Below are 20,253 nucleotides of genomic sequence, written 5' to 3'. Positions count from 1 at the left end.
AGAGGTGAAATGTCTTCACAAAACTTAAAGTCACTTTCTTTCCAGGCTCCTTTTACTGTATTCCCAAAAAATAAAATCATTCTGAAAAAGACTTCAGGAAAGATACATAGTGAGTAATGTGTAATGAGATACATGTTAAGCTTTCCATGTTGAGGAAAGTATTAAATGTTAACCATCTACATCCTCAAGATAAACCAATCTCTACATTTTACATTTACAGGATCCTTCAACAAAGGCATGGTGAGTTACTCTTTCTGGGCACTGCAGGTTCATGCAGCATGAGCGTTAAGGAAAATCAGAACCTGGACAACCACGTCTCCAAAGAGGGAAGTGCAGCTGAGGCTGTTCGACTCCCCAGTGGGAATGCGAGGCATGGGAGGAAACGCCCCTTAGAAGAGGGCAATAACGGGCATACCAATTGCAGGTACAGGCCCAGGAAGCGTAAGAAAGCCCCTCGGCCCATACTGCCCAAAAATGCTCTTATGCAGCTGAACGAGATCAAGCCGGGGCTGCAGTATAAGCTCCTCTCTCAGACTGGGCCGGTCCATGCACCAGTCTTTGAGATGACTGTGGAGGTCAATGGGCAGGTGTTTGAAGGCCTGGGTCCTACCAAGAAGAAGGCTAAGCTGAGTGCAGCAGAAAAGGCACTGTGCTCCTTCGTCCAGTTTCCCAATGCATCAGAAGCACATGTGGCCATGGGCCGGAGCCTGTCTGCTCACACGGACTTCACCTCGGACCACGCCATTCCAGATATGCTCTTTAATGCATCGGAGACATTCAACCCTACAGAAGACACTTTTTACTTTGGCTCAAATACCAGTTTCTTCAGTTCACTGGGAATAGAGTACCCATTGGCATCCTCTCCTGTCCCAAACCTGGCACAGTCTCCCTTACCTCCAGCACCCTCCGCCTTCATCTCCCTAACAGCTGGCAAGAATCCTGTCATGTTTCTCAATGAGGTGCGTCCGGGCCTCAAGTATGACTTTGTGTCAGAAAGCGGGGAGAGTCACGCCAAGAACTTTGTCATGTCGGTGACGGTGGACTCGGAGAATTTCCAGGGTTCTGGGCGCAATAAGAAGCTGGCCAAGACTCGGGCTGCCCAAGCTGCTCTGTCTGCTCTCTTTAAGATACAGCTGGACCAGACACCATCACGACAGCCAATACCCAGAGAGGGACTGCAGCTTCACCAGCCACAGGTGAGCATGGAAAACATCAGTCTGTCTGACTCACTGACAGACTGACGTGGCCTCTTCCTGATGACAGCATGTTTGTCACGTTTCAGATCATCATTGGTGAGGGTGAGATGATTATACAGCATCTTTAATAACTTTAAAAAACAAGAATTGCGTGCACAAGTTTGTATTTATTTTGGATTGGACAGTGCCAGAATTATTCATGTCTGTGCATTGGGACCAGCAGCAAAGACCGTTCAATTCAGTTTTATTTAAATAGCACCAAATCACAACAACAGTTTCTTCGAGGTGCTTAGCTGATCGTAACTGTGCATTTGATCTTAGCTCATGTTTAAATCCTTTATCTAATTTGCTGGCCGGGGTTTCTGATGAACTTCAGTGATGCTCTATTTTGAGAGTTCTTGGACTCTGTAAGAGCCCCTTTCTTTAACCACAAACAATGGAAAAGTGGAACACGGATGTGTCTTGATGCATGCTCAATCATCCAGGTAAGTAAATCTCTGAAAGTTGATTCTGTTCATCTGGACGTAGTTTTTTCTGGGAGGAACATTTCATCATCATCAGGTGACGTCTTCAGGCTCAGCTGACTGCAGGTTATAACCTTATAAACAGGACATTTGTATAATGACTGAAACCAGCCCACTGAAGGAACAATGGGCTGGGAGGTCACCTTCATCATAATTATGCAAATTCTCATGACCATTGATTAACAACCACTGACCAAAGCCCACTGATCAATGGCTATGAGTCCCATTCACAGAGAGTTGGGTAATGGCTGCAATCACAGCATTGTAAGATGGCGACAGATGTACCCTTAGGCCTACAACACAGAGCGAACACCATCCCCACTGACACAGCAGCCAGGGAGGCAGAAGAACATCAAGAAGGCCCTGGGTAAATGTGGTTATCCCAACTGGACTTTGTCAAAGCTGGGAAGGGTCCTAAAGAAAGCTCCAGCCGATCCAGGAGAGTCCTTCTCTCACCCCAACCAATCACAGCAGATGGCCCCGCCCCTCCCTGAGCCTGGTTCTGCTGGAGGTTTCTTCCTGTTAAAAGGGAGTTTTTCCTTCCCACTGTCGCCAAAGTGCTGCTCATAGGGGTCATATGATTGTTGGGTTTTTCTCTGTATCTATGAAGCGCCTTGAGGCGACTTTTGTTGTGATTTGGCGCTATATAAATAAAATTGAATTGAATTGAAAGGACAACCGCTGCCTAAGCGAAAACCTGTAGTGATCTCGTACGTGTCAGGAGTGTCAGAACAGCTGAGACGCATTTTTTCTAAACACCGGGTCTCTGTGGCTTTTAAACCCCAAAACACGCTGCGCTAAAAACAGGTCCACCCCAAGGATCGGGTCCCCGACACAAACAGAGTAACATAGTGTACGCTGTTAAGTACCAGGAGGATATGGCGTTATTTTTATGCCACTATTCTGAGCGCACGTAAAAAAAATTGCTGTAAAAGCTGCTGCTCATGATATCGGTTTGGATACGTGGTGAGAGGGAAACATAAAGGTGATACAAATCATACCAACAAGACAGTGTACATCACTGTCACAGCAGTGTTTGTTTTATTCAAAGGCTTTATGGTTTTTCCTGTAATACCTGGTGGTGGTTTTGTCAGTTCAGCCTTTTATATTATGTTTAACCCGAGTGACGCGGTCAGCTGGTGGGTAACAGGCATCTCCGAAAACGTCAGAGCACTTATGCAAATATGTGATGTCTTGATGAATCGAGCAGATATTTGAAGTTTACACAGAAACTTTCTCACATGAAAATATCTTAAAGTTTATTTTGTGACCCAGACAGAGAAATATTTCAAACTCCGCCCCTCTGTGTTCCTCCGCCACTGCCTCGTTTGAGTTTAGGATGAAATGCATTCTGGGATATTGCATTTCCTCATTTCGAGCTGATTGGAGACCAAAACAGCCAATCAGGTTTTTTTGCATCCAAGTCTGTGATTGGCTGGTTTTGTGGCACAAATATAACGGTGTAGAGAAAGAGTTGAAGGCACGGGCAGAAATGTTGAGAGCGCGAGCGACACATTGCGAGCGAGCGCAAATACAAAAACTGAGCGAGAGGGGCTGCTGTTGTGTGTGTGTGTGTGGATAACAGCAAACACTGAAATACATGTTTTGCAAGCAGGAATGAATTTTGTTCACTCAAATTCAGCTTTTCTTCGCTCAAAATAAATTTCTCCTCAAAATGCAACACTTGCACCTGCAAACTTTTTTTACGTGCGCTCAGAATAGTGGCACAAAAATAACGCCATAGGAGGATTGCCAGGATTTATGCATCGGGGAAACCAAACAGCCTCTGGCTACAACACAGCAGAGCGACCTCGTCAGGCCAGGACTCTGCAGTCTGTTCACACCTACAGGCCAGTGGACACTCTTTCAATGATGAGGATGTAACATCCTGGACAGGGAGGAACGCTGGTTTGAGGGCGGAGTCAAGGAGGCCATTTACGTGAAAAGGGAAAGACCATCTCTGAATCGAGGAGGGGCCTAAGGGTCCATCTGTCACCATCTTACAATGCTGTGATTGCAGCCATTCAACTCTCTGTGAATGGTACTCATGACCATTGATCAGTGGTTGTTGATCAATGGTCATGAGAATTTGCATAATTATGATGAAGGTGACCTCCCAGCCCATTGTTCCTTCAGTGGGCTGGTTTCAGTCATTATGCAAATGTCCTGTTTATAAGATTGAAACCTGCAGTCAGCTGAGACTGAAGACGTCACCTGATGATGACGAAACGTTTCTCCCACTGAAAACATCCAGATGAACAGAATCAACTTTTGGAGAATACGGATGTGATTGTGCAGCAAATCCATTCCTGTTCTAATGAGGGGGATTTAAAGTGATTACCTGAACCATGTACGTGTGACAAATATGAGAAAAAGAAATCAGGAGTGAGGATCTTGGACTACAGCCTGAGTTGAATGAGGCAGTGGGCTGTATTGATCATGGACAGATCCTCGTTGCTCATGACCACGCTGTCTAAGGCTGATTGAAGATGATAGCTTTAGGAGAGAACTTCCATGATGCTGAGAAGCTATTTAAACATGCTTCTAATCCCTATACGACAGCAAAGCTGCGATGTTAACCCTCTGTGTGCTATTCAAACACTGTGATTTGTTAAACCAGCCTTTCCAAGTCATTTGTTGAATTAAAGGATTTGGGTGTTTCTTGAAGCTACTCACATCCCTGCTTGGCTTTCACAGTTATGCAGCATTCCTTAATGAAATAAGGGATGATATACTGAAATATGGATTTAAGCTGCTTTTAGTAACTTCTTGTCCTCCTTCACTAACATTTTCTTTTGCTAATGTTTGTTAAATACAATTGAATAACAGTTGCTTCTCTAAAATTGTTGGTTGGATATTTGTTATGTCTTATTTCACATAATTTGCACTTGTGTGTCACTCCTCAGGTCCTGGCAGATGCCGTCTCTCATCTAGTTATTGATAAGTTCAGCAAACTGACGGATAACTTCAGGGCTCCACATGCTCAACGGAAAGTCTTGGCAGGTGTTGTCATGACAGCAGGTATTCTTGTAGCCCAGGTCATCTCCTAATTAGGTTGCTCGTCTGATCCCAGCTGCTCCGAGTTCTGTCAGCGTTCAGATAGTTTCCAAAAATGCTTACACAGCAGTTTAACTGTGTACATAAGGCTCATGCCACCAACGCCCAACCAAATCTGCAGGAGATCTATAGTGAGGTACTCGTACTTGTTCAACTCAATTCAAATTACTTTTATTTATGCAGCACCAAATCACAACAACAGTCGCCTCAAGGTGCTTCATACTGTAAGGTCGACCCTACAATACATACAGAGAAAAACCCAACAATCATATGACCCCCTATGAGCAGCACTTTGGCGACAGTGGGAAGGAAAATGCAGAGAGGTCTGTTAACACATAGTGAGTGAAGCAGAAACTCCCAGTGCATCATGGGAATCCCCGGCAGCCTACGTCTATTGCAGCATAACTAAGGGAGGATTCAGGGTCACCTGGTCCAGCCCTAACTATATGCTTTAGCAAAAAGGAAAGTTTGAAGCCTAATCTTAAAAGTAGAGATAGTGTCTGTCTCCTGAATCCAAACTGGAAGCTGGTTCCACAGAAGAGGGGCCTGAAAACTGAAGGCTCTGCCTCCCATTCTACTTTTAAATACTCTATTTTAGAGTATATATAAATATATATATATTATTATTATATATTATATAGTTTGCTGTTGCCTTTGTCCACCCAGTTTTTAGATTAGATTAGATTAGAACAGATTTCTCTCAGGAGTCTTGTTCCCCTGTTAGGTTTCAGCAGTACAGCTGCATTAGGCGTTGTACTGATTTGCTTTCTAGTTATTGTGCATCAGGCGGCTGAAGCCATTGGCTTGGGAGTACCGCCGCAGTTTGTGTTTAAGACAGTTTGTCTTCCTCACAGCTGACGGTATGGAGGTACATAAATACCCACCGCTAGTATGTACGGAAGACTAGGTTGAGTTAGTTAGGTTTAATAGGCAGATAGTGGGGGATATTGCTCCTGTTAATTGTGTGTGTCCAAGGTTTATTGAAGGGAATGTGTGTCAAAGGTGCAGTTCAGCGTTTGGATTTTGTAATGTTTTGAAGAAAAATGGAGACACACCAATTAAGACAATGTGGTGATGTGGATGGAAAGAAAAGACAGTTGAAACCGACTGCTAAGGCTTTCAAACAGAACATCACACTAAGATTAATACAATTAAAAATGTCATAAAGGTTATTAAAGAATTAAAGCAATCTGAAGATGTTTCCGCTGTTCAGGCTCAGTTAGAGAATTTGTCTGTGTTGCTTAATGAGACAACTCATCTGCATGAAACCTTGCTTCCTTTGCTTCCTCAAGAGCAAGAAAAACAAACTGCTTGGTTTATAAGTGTGCGAGCACATAATACTGAGTTTATGGAAGAGATAAAGAAATGGCTTCATGGTGCAAAGGGAAACCCTCAGAGTACAAATCTGGTGTTTGAGCTTGATTTGCCACATTTAAATCCACCTGGTGTTGAGTCGTCTGATGTATTACCTGCTGGAAAGGGTTCTGGTGCTTCTAGGCACACCGGGAATGTTGGTAAAGGTGCTGCGATAGATGATGTTAATCCAAGTGATAGCATCTCTAATGTTGGAAACAGAAGTTGTAGGAAAAGTAAATCATCACTCAGTAGCTCCATGGTTTCATCTGCCTTGTCAGCACGCATAATGGCAGAGGCTGACATGGCTGCCCTTCTTGTTCGACAGGTTGTTGAAAGAAAGGCATGCTTTGGAAGAACAAGAAACAGCTTAAGAAAAGAAAGGAGCTGCTTGACTTAGAAACTGAAATAGCAGCTTCAGCAGCAAAGGTGAATGTTTTAAAAGCTTCTGAAATGTCCCGAGTCTCAAGTGCTGTTAATGGTAAATCTGATGGAATGAATTCGTATTTAGAGCGAGAGCAGGGGTGTTTAGGCGTTTTAAACCCTAATGCTCCGACGTTCAAACCTGTGTTACCAGAGCGACCATATCAGGGTGTTGATGCAAGTGATCATCAAGCGCAGGTATTGGATGTGAGGCCCAAGGTTAAAACTATTTCTCAGCCTAAGGTCGTTTCGTTGGAACAGTCAGAGACGAAGTTACATCAAGTATTTCCAGGTGCAGTTTCAACTACTCGGATGATGTCAGTCTCACGCACAATCAAAACATCTTACACATACAGCGCAAGGTAGTGAGGGTCATGATCATCTAGTCACCGTTTTGAAGAAACAAAATGAAATTACAACTTTACTGGCTGAGCAGCAGTCTCTGTTTTTGCTACCAAGGCCCCTAACCCCTAACCCTTCTCCAGGAGAACTTTGGCAATTCGCTGTGAATTGCTGCTGCCTACATTGAAAGGGTCAGTAAATGGCCACCTATAAAACCTGATGATGTGAAGGCTTTGCAGGAATATGGGTTTTTGTTAAGGCAATGTTATAATGCAATGGGAGACATTGAGTCCTTGCATGAGTTGGATGTCTCTGCTAATATGCAAGCAGTTATAAAAAAGTTACCTTATAAGCTCAGGGATAAATGGAGGAATGCTGTGTGCGATCTGCAGGAGAGGTTTCAACGTAAAGTGGTTTTTAGCGATGTTGTTGAGTTTGTCGAAAGGCAAGTTAAGATCGCAAGTGACCCATTGTTTGGAGACATAAAGGATCCTCCAACAGCCATCAGAAAAGAGGTGAGGAAAGTTAAGTCTCAGTTTTACCCTAAGGCTAAGCGGAGTAGCTTTGCTACTACAGTGGCCAAGGTGGAAGGGAAGATTGAGCCAGCGTTGAGGCGTTTGAGTGGTTCAGTTGTGACCAAGGTTTGCTTGTTTTGTGGAGCAGGGCATATGTTGGATTTGTGTCCTTCATTTGAAAGAAAGTTGCACTGTGAAAGATTATCTTTTTTGAAAGAGAATGGTGTGTTTTGGTTGTCTGCGCATTGGGCACAGAAGCAAGGACTGTAGGAAACGTCTGTTGTGTAAAGTCTGTAATCAGAAACACCCCACACTCTTACATATCCACTCAGAGCAGAGGGAAAGTGTTTCAGTGCAAACTATAGGAGGGGGAGAACCACCAGATGATGGTCCTTCATGTGCTGTGCAAAGCAGTGGTGTTACTGGGGCCGGTGAGCAAAATAGTGCTCTGTCCATAATACCAGTTAGAGTGAAGTCCAAGCAAGGCAACCAGTCACTGATAACCTTCGCTTTTCTAGATCCTGGGAGTTCAGCTTCATTTTGTACTGAAGGGCTCATGAATAGGCTGAATCTTTCAGGAAGGAAACTGGCATTCTGTTGCAGACAATGGGTCAGGAGAAAATGGTCAGTAGTTATGTGGTTCCAGATCAGCTGGTTTGTGCTGCCAGACGCTTGTGGAGTCCAGGCAGCTCCTTCAGCCGGCATGAATCATGTCAGGGCCTGATGCTGTCCAACTCTTCATACTGGAGCTTACTGGTCTCCTATAAACAAGCTTTTGGTGACAGTAGGAAGGTAAAACAGCTTTTAACAGGAAGTAACCTCTGGTGGAACAAGGCTCAGGTACGGGCAGCCATATGCAGCAATTGGCTGGGGTAAGAGGAGGGAGGCAGGGCCATGTTTGGACAGGTTATTATGCAGAATGGAAGATAAGATATGTGGAAAGATAAAAGACAAAGTTTCTCAGCAGGACATCTCTCCTTGAAGAAAAACTGTTCCAGACACTATTCATTTTAAATGTTCAGGATAATAAGATATGCTGAAGTTGAGGCGGTCAAATTGATTCGGCTGAAGTGACAAGATGTTAGGGACCTTATGAACCAGTGCAATGTTTTCCCCATCCAGGTGCAGATGTGAAGGAGGCTCAGGTCATCTGCGTATCCACAGGGACCAAGTGCATCGGTCGTGAATACACGAGTAACCGAGGTTTGGCCCTCAATGACTGCCATGCAGAGATTGTAGCTCGTCGGTCTCTCGTTAGGTTCCTGTACTCCCAGCTCGAGTACTTCCTCAGGTAAAAGCCTCCCACCTACTTTCAAAGTGCTCCCTACAAACACTGTACATAGAACTGAGTCTACCAAACCAGTCTTTACCCTTACTTACTGATTCAAAAGAACTAAATACAGTTGGTCTGTTGACTGTTTGTACAGTGGTGTGAACAAGTGTTTGGGCCCTTGCTGATTTCCTGTTTTTTGTATGTTTGCCACACCTAAATGTTTCAGATCATTAAACAGAAATATAAATATTAGACAAAGATAACACAAGTAAACGTGTCTATTATTAAGGGGGAAAAATCCAAACCTACATGGCCATGTGTGGAAAAAGTGATTGGCGATGGCCCCGAAACCAAACAACTCTTTGGGCCACCCTTAGCAACAACAACTGCAGTCAAGCATTTGCAATAACTAGCAATAACTCTTTTACAGCACTGCAGAGGAAGTTTGGCCCACTTTCCATAATTGTTGTATTTCAGCCACATTCAATGGTTTTTGACTATTAACCACCTGCTTAAGGTCATGCCACAGCATCTCAACCAGGTCAAAACTTGGCCATGTAGGTCTGTATTTTTTCCCCTTAATAATAAACACCAAATGTTTGTTTACTAGTGTTATCTCTTACTAATGTTTATATTTGTTTGATCATCTGAAACATTTAAGTGTAATAGAAATGGATAAAATATTAAATCAGGAAGGAGGCAAACACTTTTTCACACCACTCTAGTGTTTTAACAAATTACTGTCAACCAGCCGTTCTGAATTTCAGAAAGCACTGCTAGCCTACCAGTCTTTTGTCTGCATTTGTTTTAGTAACAGTGAAGAAGAACATCAGAAATCCATTTTTATGCGGTGTGATAACAGTCAAGGCTTCAGAGTAAAGGAAAATGTCCAATTCCACCTGTATATCAGCACCTCCCCCTGTGGAGATGCTCGCATCTTTTCACCTCATGAAGGTGGAGTGGACGGTAAGTGGATAATTATGATAGTTAGAAATGGAGATTCATAGTGATGAAACAATATTTGTTTTTTGTCTGAAAATATGTAGATTACTGTTATGTCATCAGTGACTTTTTACCTGTGTCAGATCAGGGAGATGGACATCCCAACAGAAAGGCCCGTGGGCAGCTGCGCACTAAAATCGAGTCTGGTGAGGGAACCATACCTGTGCACTCCAGTAACACCATCAAGACATGGGACGGTGTTCTTCACGGAGAAAGGCTGCTTACCATGTCTTGCAGCGACAAGATTGCAAGGTGTCTGTTTTGTTTGTTACATGCTCACATGGTGATTAGCAACATCACATGTTGTCCTTTTCTGGGGGCTTTTATGGCCAGGTATAAGGGCATAAAAGCTCTTATACCTGGGCCCTTTATATAATCTTTGTAAAGTATGAAAGTACAGATAACAAGCTAAGGAGCTTGCAAAGAAAAGCGTCTGGACTTAAGTTTTCTTGAAGACGTTTCATCTGAGAAGTTCTTCAATTCTAAGAAAAATTGGTGGAGAGTACCAGATTTTAAGCCCTATAGGAGTGTCCCCCCAAGAGGGTCATGGACCCCCTTATGATCCACTACCTAATCACACGAGGCAAGGTGTGAAAATGGGTGTAGGTCACAATCAGCTAAGGTTTCCGGTGAGCTCATTGTGAAACCTGGCCCCACCCTATCATGTGATTTCCTGAGGTCAGATGGCCCAGGGTGTGAGTGGGCGTTAAGGCGTCTGGGAGGGATCTCCAAACTGGATTATAGATGGCAGACAGTTGGTGTGTTAAGCCCCGCCCTCTGTTCAAAGATGGTTGTTTACAGTGGACATAGATGCTTCGTTCTAGAACTGAAGAAGCTTCTCGGATGAAGGTGAAACGTCTTCAAGCAACTGAAAGAAGTCCAGACACTTTTCTTTGCAAGCTCCTTTGACTACCATGACCTGGATGACTGAGAACCTTCACAGACATACAGATAACATTAAATTATACCCTCCCCACCCCCTCATATAAATTTGAGTTTTGTCAAAAATTTCTGAAGTTCATTTTTAGCTGAGCAAGGGATTTTCAACATAGCATTTATAAATATACTAAACCCTTTTTACCTTCTTCAATATGATATGTGCCCTAATTACTAACTTTCTAAGGTGGCCTTTGTGGCTGGAAAGAAAATGATAAAAGGCACTGCTGAGAGGCTGGGCTGATACGATATGTAATATAAGTACATCCATGATTGTTTTATTTAATGTTTTATCAAATAAAGTACTCTGGGAATACTATGAACAAGCATCTTGTGCTTCCACATCGTGAGATAACATCAGCCAGGCAAACTTAAATGAAATGGGCTCAGCTTAATTCAGAGTGAGTTAATGGCAAGAAGAAGAAGAAGGCGAAGAAGAAGAAGAAGGCGGCGAAGAAGAAGAGGGCGAAGAAGAAGAGGGCGAAGGCGAAGAAGAAGAGGGCAAAGAAGAAGAAGAGGGCAGTGAAGAAGAAGAATTTTGATTGCACAGGTCGTCGAATAGGCAAAATAGATTTTGGTGTGAAGTCATTTCTACTAGCCGTTGTCTATGCTGTCGTCTAAATGCACAAGTTTAACTCCATCTTCATATTTATAGCCTTGTACTATCGTTTGTTCTAAATATTAAAACCAGCTCTGCAGAATCACTTTAGTTTGAAGTGTTTTGGAAGAGATCAATGGGAATCCTGTTGATGTGTACAGAGGCTGAATCCAGGAGGACACTAACAGCAGCAGACCCCTCTGTGTACTAATCTGCTTTATTTCTTTGTTTCTGTCAATTACTCTGTTCCTTCAGGTGGAACGTTGTCGGATTTCAAGGCTCTTTGTTGAGCTACTTTACTGAGCCCATCTATTTCTCCAGCATCATCCTGGGCAGCCTGTACCATGCCGACCACCTCTCCAGAGCCATGTACCAGCGGATTACTGAGATTGAGGAGCTACCACAGTCCTTTAGCCTGAACAGGCCACTGCTCAGTGGTGAGAGGCACTGCACTTTTCCACAGTTCACTGATTTCTCTGATCTGTTCATTCGGACCTGATTGTTCTGAGAATCTGAAACTAGGTCCTGCTCACAGATTTTATGGAGAATTCCCAAACCAAGAGATATAATTTGTTTTAATTTTTAACATTTGAAAGGTTGCCAATTAATTAGTAAAATAATCCATGAGGTAATGAAAATGGCTGGCAAAATGTGTTCACGTGTTTTGAACCTGTGTACAATACGCAGAATTGATATCAAACCCATTTTACATCATGGGCCATGTACAGCCCACTCTGATGTGAAGTGGGCCAGTAGTGTGGATGGCATTCACGGCCGTGGGGGTCTTTATTAGAATAATTAGTAAAATGCACAAAAATACAGTTAAAAGTTCAAATCCACACTGTGAAGTATGCGACACACACAGCTACGCCAGGGACCACACCTCCGCCACACACCTCCACCGCACAACTGAGGCCGGGGAGCCGTCTGGCTGAACCTAATTTCCCCCCCACCCCCCCATGCCGCGGGCGCCCCTGGCCTATGGACCACCTTGAACTTAAAGGGCTGTAAAGCCAGATGCCCTCGGGTGATCCGGGCGTTAGCATCCTTCATGCGGTGGAGCTACTGCAGCGGGGCATGGTCCGAGCAGAGGGTGAATGAGCGCCCCAGGAGATAATAGCGAAGGGAGTCGACCGCCCACCGGATAGCCAAGCACTCTTTCTCCACCGCCTCACCCGCTCGGACAGCTTCCGGCTAATGTAGAGCACGGGCCGGTCTCTACCTGTGGACGCACCTGCCCGCCCCCCAAGTGGTACCCCAAATACTGAACCTCCCTCCGTCGAACTGCACACTTCTTCGGGTTGGCCGTGAGCCCCGCCTGCCTCAGGGACACCAGGACTGCGGCCACCCGCTGCACATGCTCCGCCCAGGTGTCACTATGGATGATCACGTCATCCAAGTAAGCGGCAGCATACGCAGCGTGCGGACGCAGCACCCGGTCAATGAGACCGGGGCTCCAACAAGCCGAACGGAAGCGTGACGAACTGGCACAAACCGTACGGAGTGGCGAAGGCGGTTTTCTCCTTGGACTCGGCAGACAAGGGAATCTGCCAGTAGCCCTTGGTTAAATCCAGTGTCGTGAAAAAACGGGCCGTGCCTAACCGCTCCAGGAGCTCGTCGACCCGGGGCATGGGATAAGCATCAAACTGTGACACCTCATTCACTTTGTGATAGTCGACACAGAACCGTATAGACCCATCCTTCTTCACCACGAGAACGATGGGGCTACACCAGGCGCTGTGCGACTCTTAAATTACTCCCATCTTCAGCATTTCGGCCAATTCCCTCTGAACGATTTGCCTTTTGTGTTCAAGGAGTCTGTAGGGCCATGAACGCACCATCACGCCAGCTGTGTTTCAAAATGATGCTCAATGAGAGACGTTCGGCCGGGCAGGGGGGAGAACATGTCCACAAAGCGCTGTTGCAGCGCTCTCTGGGCCTGTGTGAGATGGTCACCACAATGGAGGGAGGTGGGAATTATAGAATTTGGCACCTCTGGCCCCAACTCATCTCTCTCCTTAACCAGGCTCACTAGAGAAGCAGACTCAGCCTCCCTCCATGCTTTCAGCAGGTTGAGGTGATAAATCTGCGTGGCCCCTCCCCTGTCCATTCGTGCGACCTCATAGTCAACGTCCCCAACTCGCCGTGTGACCACAAAGGGGCCTTGCCATTTAGCGAGTAACTTTGAGCTAGAAGAAGGGAGTAATACAAGCACTTTGTCTCCCGGTGAGAATTGCCCGAGTCTAGCCCCTCTGTCATACAGGCGTTGCTGACGCTGCTGAGCCTGGAGCAAATTCTCCCGTGATAACTTCCCCAAAGTGTGGCGTTTCGCTCTCAGGTCCAACACGTACTGAATCCCGTCTTTTTGCGGGGCTTGGACCATCCTCCCAGCTTTCTTTAATTAGGTCGAGCACCCCACTTCGAACGGCCGATCCTCGCCAGTCAGCTCGCAGGCACGGAACCGCTGCCAATGGTCTTCCGGTGTGAGGCCCATCCGGTCCAACACGGCCCGGCACACGTTGTCGAAGCTGCTCCACGAGGCTGGCGGCAGGCCCAGGGCACCCCCACGATGCGTCGCCCACTCAGCCTGTGCAGTTGTTGGCACAGATGCTGGCGGAGTTGGCGACGCATCGTGGGGCGTATGCGACACACACACACACTGTTTTTGCTCACGATCAAGTGTTTATTTATAACAATAATGCACCGTGACAGCTCGTTCCGGTCCAGCCAGCCTCCCGCTCGACTCTGCCGTCACTATATAGACACACAGAAGGAAGACACTCATGACACAATCGCCGCCACTTGTGGCTCCCCTGCCTTCCAGTACCACCCCCCTGAGCTCACCACTCCACCCCTCCCAGGGACCACACCTCCACCACACACACATTTCCTCACCTTTTCTAAAACTGTCCGGTGGGCTGGATTGGTGTTTTCAATGAGCCGACTCGGGCCTTTTGTACAGCCAAACAGCTATCTCATTCATGTTTTTAAAATAGTTTAATGTGCCCAATATGCAGGAATAAGTAACACAGAGGCCCGTCAGCCAGGAAAAGCTCCAAACTTCAGTGTGAACTGGACGGTGGGGGACAAGGGTTTAGAGCTGATCAATGCCACCACTGGGAAAGATGATCTGGGTCGACCCTCCAGGCTTTGCAAACATGCCCTCTACAGCCGATGGATGAATCTACACTGCAAGGTAACACAGTGCTGATTTTTCAATGCATGTACTGTAGTGTGAGATTGCATACTGTATCTATCCGGTCTTTAAGTGATGACGTGATGAATCCTGCTTCCGGGCCCAAAGTAGTCTGCATTTAATAAGGCTGTTGTATTTTTAACATGTTTTAAAAACAGTCAGTGATCGCTGTCGGCCTCTCGGTTTTTATTACCGCTAATCATTTTAAAGCTCAGTTTTTAAACCCTTACGATGTAACTGCAGCCCATGCAGCAGTATATTAATGACTAACCTCGTATTGTGGATGGATTATCTCAGTTGTTCTCTTGACTGAAGTTTGGTCCGTTTACAGCATCCTGCCATGCGATTGCATTTGCCCCTAACCATCGGGAACCCTCACGTTAACTTTTATCGAGTCCTCCAGCTTTACTGTTTATGCTATGCTAACATAGCTTTGTCATGCTAGCGATCACGTAGCACATCATTATATACCAGCTAGCCCAACTTCAGTAACCCTACAAACGTCACTGCTGTTTAGTTTTCTGTCTTCATTCATGTTGGAAGTGATAGCAGAGCTGTACGTTTGAATTTTTCAGAAATCTCTGTCAGAACATGCTATATCATGTTTAGGTGGAAGCTAGCGAGCTAACGTCCTGCTAACTTCTAACTCTGTTGAATTTAATAAATCCTGTCTTCATGGATACCTGGATGTTAAACTTCATTGTTACACCTGGTAAAGCAGCAACGCTGATCATTTTATTACAGATGAAAGAGTTTAGACAGTTTTTAACTCTGTGATGCCGCAGTGATTGTGTGACCTGCAGCAGAGTTTGGGCCCAGTTACGGCTAATGACGTCAGACTTAACGACTGGATTAATAATGAAAGTGTGTGAGCAGGAGGTCTGGCCAGAAAGCCTGCGCGCGAGCCCGACCCATGGCCCTTTTCTCTTCCTGCACTGCCAAAAAGATGCATTTTTAAAAAGTCCTGGTTGTTGCACATTGTTGCTGTTGTCTAAGTGAAGGCTTGTCTCCATTATACCATAGCTCTCCTCCATGCTGCGAATCAGAACGCTGAGACTCAGAAGCTACCATGAGGCCAAACAGGCAGCAAAGGAATATCATTCTGCAAAGCAGACGCTCTTCAGGGCCTTCCACCATGCTGGACTGGGCGCGTGGATAAAGAAGCCTATAGAGCAGGACCAGTTTGCCCTCTCCAGCTGATGTACCTCATTCTGCATTGTGCTACTCCCTCTTAGCCTGGACTACATGTTAAAAAGGTCAATATTCAGTCAATTATACAACTTCATACGAAGGGTAAATGTAAAAACAGACTGAGAATAGCAGTAACTTCGTAAACTGTTAGTTCTCAGGTGTGGTTATGCTAAATCAAGTATGAAAACCTTTGTTTTCACTTTCTGTATTGGGAGCTCTAATGTTCAGAGCTGCACATCTCTCACTGACTAAACTCACAAGGACACAGCATTTCTTTCTGAGGTCTAATACACACACTCGTGTGTCTTATCTGCTTGAAAAATGTGTCGTTGCATCTTCTGTTCTCAGGTAAGCACACCTACAGTCTGTTTATCAACTTTATGGCGGTTTAACATGCCTGGGCACGCTTAAACTGCCATGTTCACAACCAAGTAAATGTTGGAACTGTTATGATATTTTTATTACTTGCAGTCAATTTCGTATCAATTACAGAAACTGAAATGTGAATGAAGAATAATTCCTGAGTTCCAGTGGGAAAAAAAAGACAGAAAAGACGTTTGTGAACACTTTGGAGTCACCAGGATTTCTAAATTGCAAGATTTGCAGAGTGTTGCAGTCTAGCTCAGTTTTTCATGAAGGGTAAGCCAGGCAGACTTCAATATCTTTCAATCTCATCTTTCTTCTTCTTTCTTCTGGCTTAAGTTGGATTAGACTTGTAGTCAAGACTGCCTAATCCGAGACCAAGACAAGACCAAGTCGAGACGAGACCAAGACAGAGTCAAAAAAAGTCTTTCAACTGCAGCCAGATGCTGCTTCGTTTACGGGTTTCAGGCATATTTGTGTTTTTTGCTTTCACACAGCCCTCCTCACTGCTGTCTACTGTCTCACTCACTTACTGAGAGGACAGACGCATGCTCCACTTGACTGTCGCATCACCCTCTCTGTTTTTCACATAATGACATTATCCTCGCATGTGATTGGCCACAATATGGAGGGATTGGAGCGTAGCTGAGCCACTGTGTGAGAGCTGAGCAGCCAAAGGAAATGAAGTGAGCGTAGAAATGACTGAAAGATTAATAGATTAATGTTCAAAAAAGAATGACTTCATATAGGAAAAAAATAAATATCACATATGCAGGACACCTTAAACTAGTTTTTTAATTAAGCAGCAAGGCAGAACAAAGTCAGGGCTGTATCAAGACACAGGGACTAAACCCCAATTCAACCAGACCCAGAACTGATCTGGAAGTAAAACAGGACTACAACAGTAAATCAGGACTACTTAGGACTTAACCAAAACAGAACCAGAATCAGAACTAGATGATAGCAGCACTAAAAATCCTCATAGACCTGCACTACACTTATTGTTTAATTCTACCAAAGTCCACTATTTAGATTCAGAAACGTTTATATAATTATTTATCCTCGTTGTGCAAACAAGCTGCAAAACTTAATAAATATAGAGTTTGAAAAGTAACAAATGGTATCTAAAAAGTTACACTAGGCACTGGATACATGTTCTGATGAGTTTTGGCAAACAACCATTTGACTAACATGTGTGTCTCTCTGTGTGCTGACAATCAAGCCAAACACCAACATCATCAAATATACAGTTGAAACCAGATATTTACTCTTCAGATAAAAACACTTTAATTGTAACATCAAATCAAACTAAATGTTTATTTTTTAGATAAATATAAAAACATATTTGTTAACTTTAAGAGTAAAGAGAGTAATCGTCTGTATTTCTTAACTGTAAATGGCACCAAACTGTATTCAAACTGAGCCACACTTATGGAGCTCCACAACTCTGTTCCTGGTGTTTTGTTGAAATCTCTTGATGTTCCCATGTCACAGAAACAGGCTCTGTGTTTTGCCTTATATGCATCCACAGCTGTGCCACCAATTTACTCACATGGACTCTACGAACCAATCAGAAGCTTCTTCAGCTCAGAATGGAGCCGTCTGGAGTTTCTTATAATGAAAAATAAACTTAGTGTATATGAACTCCTACATTTGATGAAAGCTCCCTCCTTTTATTCTGACATTTAAAAGTCTCAGGTACATCAAAGTGCTTCACAGACGAGCCACATTTGTGGGGTTACAGCAGTAAAGGAGCAGGAAATACAATTATCAGCAAAAGAAATACAGTTATAAAAGGGTGACGTGACAACAAGCATGAACCGGGGAAAAGTTAAAAACTAAGTTGTTTGGAAGGCTTAAACAGGTGGGTTTTTAAATGTGATTTAAAGGATTGGATGGATTCTGACGCACGGACATCAATCGGCAAGCTGTTCCAGAGTTTTGGTGCGGCAAAAGCACGACCCCCCCACTCTTCCGTCGAGACACTGGTTGCATTAAGAGCCCCTGGTTAGAGGATCTGAGAGCTCTCGTGGGGATGTATTGGTCAAGGAGGTCAATTAAGTAACTGGGTGCCAGGTTATTTAAAATTTTAAAAGTGTATAAAAGGATTTTAAAAACGATACGGTATTTGACAGGAAGCCAATGAAGGTTGGCGAGGGTGGGTGTGATATGGTCATGTCTTCTGGTGCCGCTTAAAAGGCGTGCTGCGGCATTCTGGACTAGTTGCAGTCGTTGGATGAGGGAAAGCTGGAGGCCTAAATAAAGAGAGTTACAGTCGTCCAATCTCAAAGTTACAAAAGCATGAATGAGCTTTTCAAGGTCATTATGTCGTAAGTAGGGCGTGGCCTTAGAGATTTGGCGCAGTTGGTAGAAGCTGGTTTTCACCACTGCAGCCACTTGCTTGTCTAATTTGAAGGAACTATCCAGCACTACTACAAGGTTTCTGACAGTAAACGATAGATGACTGGCAGAGGATCCCAAGGTATCGATAGCTGTTTCAAGGGCATGTGACTGTCAAAGATGATAATTTGTTTTGTTTTCATTAATCTCCAACACTACGAATGATCAGTCAGCTCAAACAAGTTCTCAGTCTTGTATCATCTGAAATCATGTTCTGTCTCCCATAGTGTACGTGATCCTTCAGCACTGCTTAAAAGACGGCTGCTTGCCTTTCAGGATGAGGAGTTGCTCCCAAATGTCACAAACTGTACACACCTTGCCTTTAAGTCCTGCAGTTTTTAACTGTCTCGTTTGGAAGACTGCTGCAGATATCTATATACCTAGCACTAACTAGATTAACTGCAACATAAGCAGTGAAACCTCTCTCCTACACAAACCCTCTTACACTAGAGTACCAACCTTTGTGCAGCGAAGCTCAACTAAACCAACATCTTCATTTCTACAGAGGCAGTAAATCACAATACTTCTGGAATCCAGCATATCTGGTTGTAGACGTGGTGTTGGCACAGATGATGTAGTCCTTTTTACTACCAGTTAAAACCTGTGAAATTCCACCTTTTCCAGGATTCCTGCTGTTCTTTTATAATTGTAATATACCTCAGTAGACCTTATATCTCAAGCCTCAGAGGAGAATGTGAATGGACTGCAACCAACAGAGGCCATTTTTAACTAATTTACTTTCACAAATGTTAATGTGAATCCTGCTGTTAATGCTGAAGACACGCCCCATCTTTGCGCACCTGTGAACCTGACCCCTCTGTGCTTGAATCTTTCCTCTCCATGTGCCACTAACAGGTGAGCTGCTTTGGTTGCAGATTGTTCACTTTGACCCCTTGAGGCCAAATGTGTGAGGTCTACCTGTTAAGCATGTAACATGTGTCTAATATATACAAATACAGTCAAGTCCCTGATTTGATGAATACTGAAATAATGATCAAATAAAACGCACTGCAGTGTTTTGGGTTGTTTGGTTCTCTGAAAATCTTTTCTTAAAGTGGATTATTTATATTCACCCTTACTATCCTGTGTTTGACTAAAAGACGAAAAGCTTTGGAAGGATTTCCTTCCCATCCTAAAAATCACCATTTAATCAATCGGTCCGTAAACGTCGGGGAAACAGAGCCAGAACATCGTATTTTATGCCAGCCGCTGGTGTTGGTGGAAGCAGTCTTTAACACTGTGGTACTGACAGACCCCCTGTTGAGGAATGCACTCTTCCCACCTTTTTTAAGTCTACAGGCCCGACTGGAGGACAAGATATTATTATAGTATACAGAGAGCAGTGGGACACTGCAGAAGAAGTCATAGAAGTAAAAGAAGATCTCATTTGATCACATAGGTTTAAATAACACTAAAAAAGATGAACAAGAATGAGACAGGGAATCGTGAACGTTGTGGACCACAGGAAACATTTGAACATGTGATGTTGGAATATGGGAAACATAGACGGGAAAGGCTAATGCTCAAATCTGAATTGCAGAAGAATAGAGTTCAATTAAGGGTAAAAGAAATATTTCAAAGGGACACAGGTGGTGTAGTTTATAGGGAAATATTTATTTTTTTGTTTGTTTTTCATATTTTTATTAGGATGTTTTTCATAGTAACAGACAAAGACAAAAGAAAACCAGAACTTAGCTCAGGCTGTTTTGAGGCACATACAAGGCAGTTGAGGTAAACCACAACCCCTCCAGGAATCAAAACAAATCACAGTAAGACCAACAGTCAGGCAAATTAATTCAGTTTGGGAAAGCCCCGCAACAAGGAGGATGCCAGTACAGGTCCAACGTAGAGATGGGTCCCAGGTCTGTGGAAAGAGTCCAAGGT

The 20,253-nt window shown here is 44.2% G+C and overlaps 1 protein-coding gene across 1 annotated transcript; it reads left to right on the top strand.

Annotated features, from left to right (window-relative positions):
* Positions 1–275: 275 nt before the first annotated feature.
* LOC102794178 (double-stranded RNA-specific editase 1-like) lies at positions 276–15,691 on the top strand. The gene is made up of 8 exons (XM_006802633.3): positions 276–1,196; positions 4,627–4,741; positions 8,533–8,701; positions 9,495–9,649; positions 9,769–9,937; positions 11,475–11,656; positions 14,237–14,415; positions 15,439–15,691. The coding sequence occupies exons 1-8, from the start codon at positions 279–281 to the stop codon at positions 15,613–15,615; spliced, it is 2,064 nt and encodes a 687-aa protein (XP_006802696.2). The 5' UTR covers positions 276–278; the 3' UTR covers positions 15,616–15,691.
* The last annotated feature ends 4,562 nt before the right edge of the window (positions 15,692–20,253 follow it).

Source organism: Neolamprologus brichardi, chromosome 23, assembly GCF_056152115.1.
Source record: "Neolamprologus brichardi isolate AB-2024 chromosome 23, ASM5615211v1, whole genome shotgun sequence".
NCBI classification, from domain to species: Eukaryota; Metazoa; Chordata; class Actinopteri; order Cichliformes; family Cichlidae; genus Neolamprologus; species Neolamprologus brichardi.
The sequence above is the reverse complement of the archived record's forward strand: the minus strand, read 5'-3'. Positions and strand labels throughout refer to the sequence as shown.

Coding starts and splice junctions, on each gene's coding strand:
- LOC102794178 (XM_006802633.3), top strand. CDS start 279: ATGAGCGTTAAGGAAAATCAGAACCTGGACAACCACGTCTCCAAAGAG. Junction 9,650..9,768: donor TCATGAAGGTGGAGTGGACG/GTAAGTGGATAA, acceptor TACCTGTGTCAG/ATCAGGGAGATGGACATCCC. Junction 9,938..11,474: donor TGCAGCGACAAGATTGCAAG/GTGTCTGTTTTG, acceptor CTGTTCCTTCAG/GTGGAACGTTGTCGGATTTC.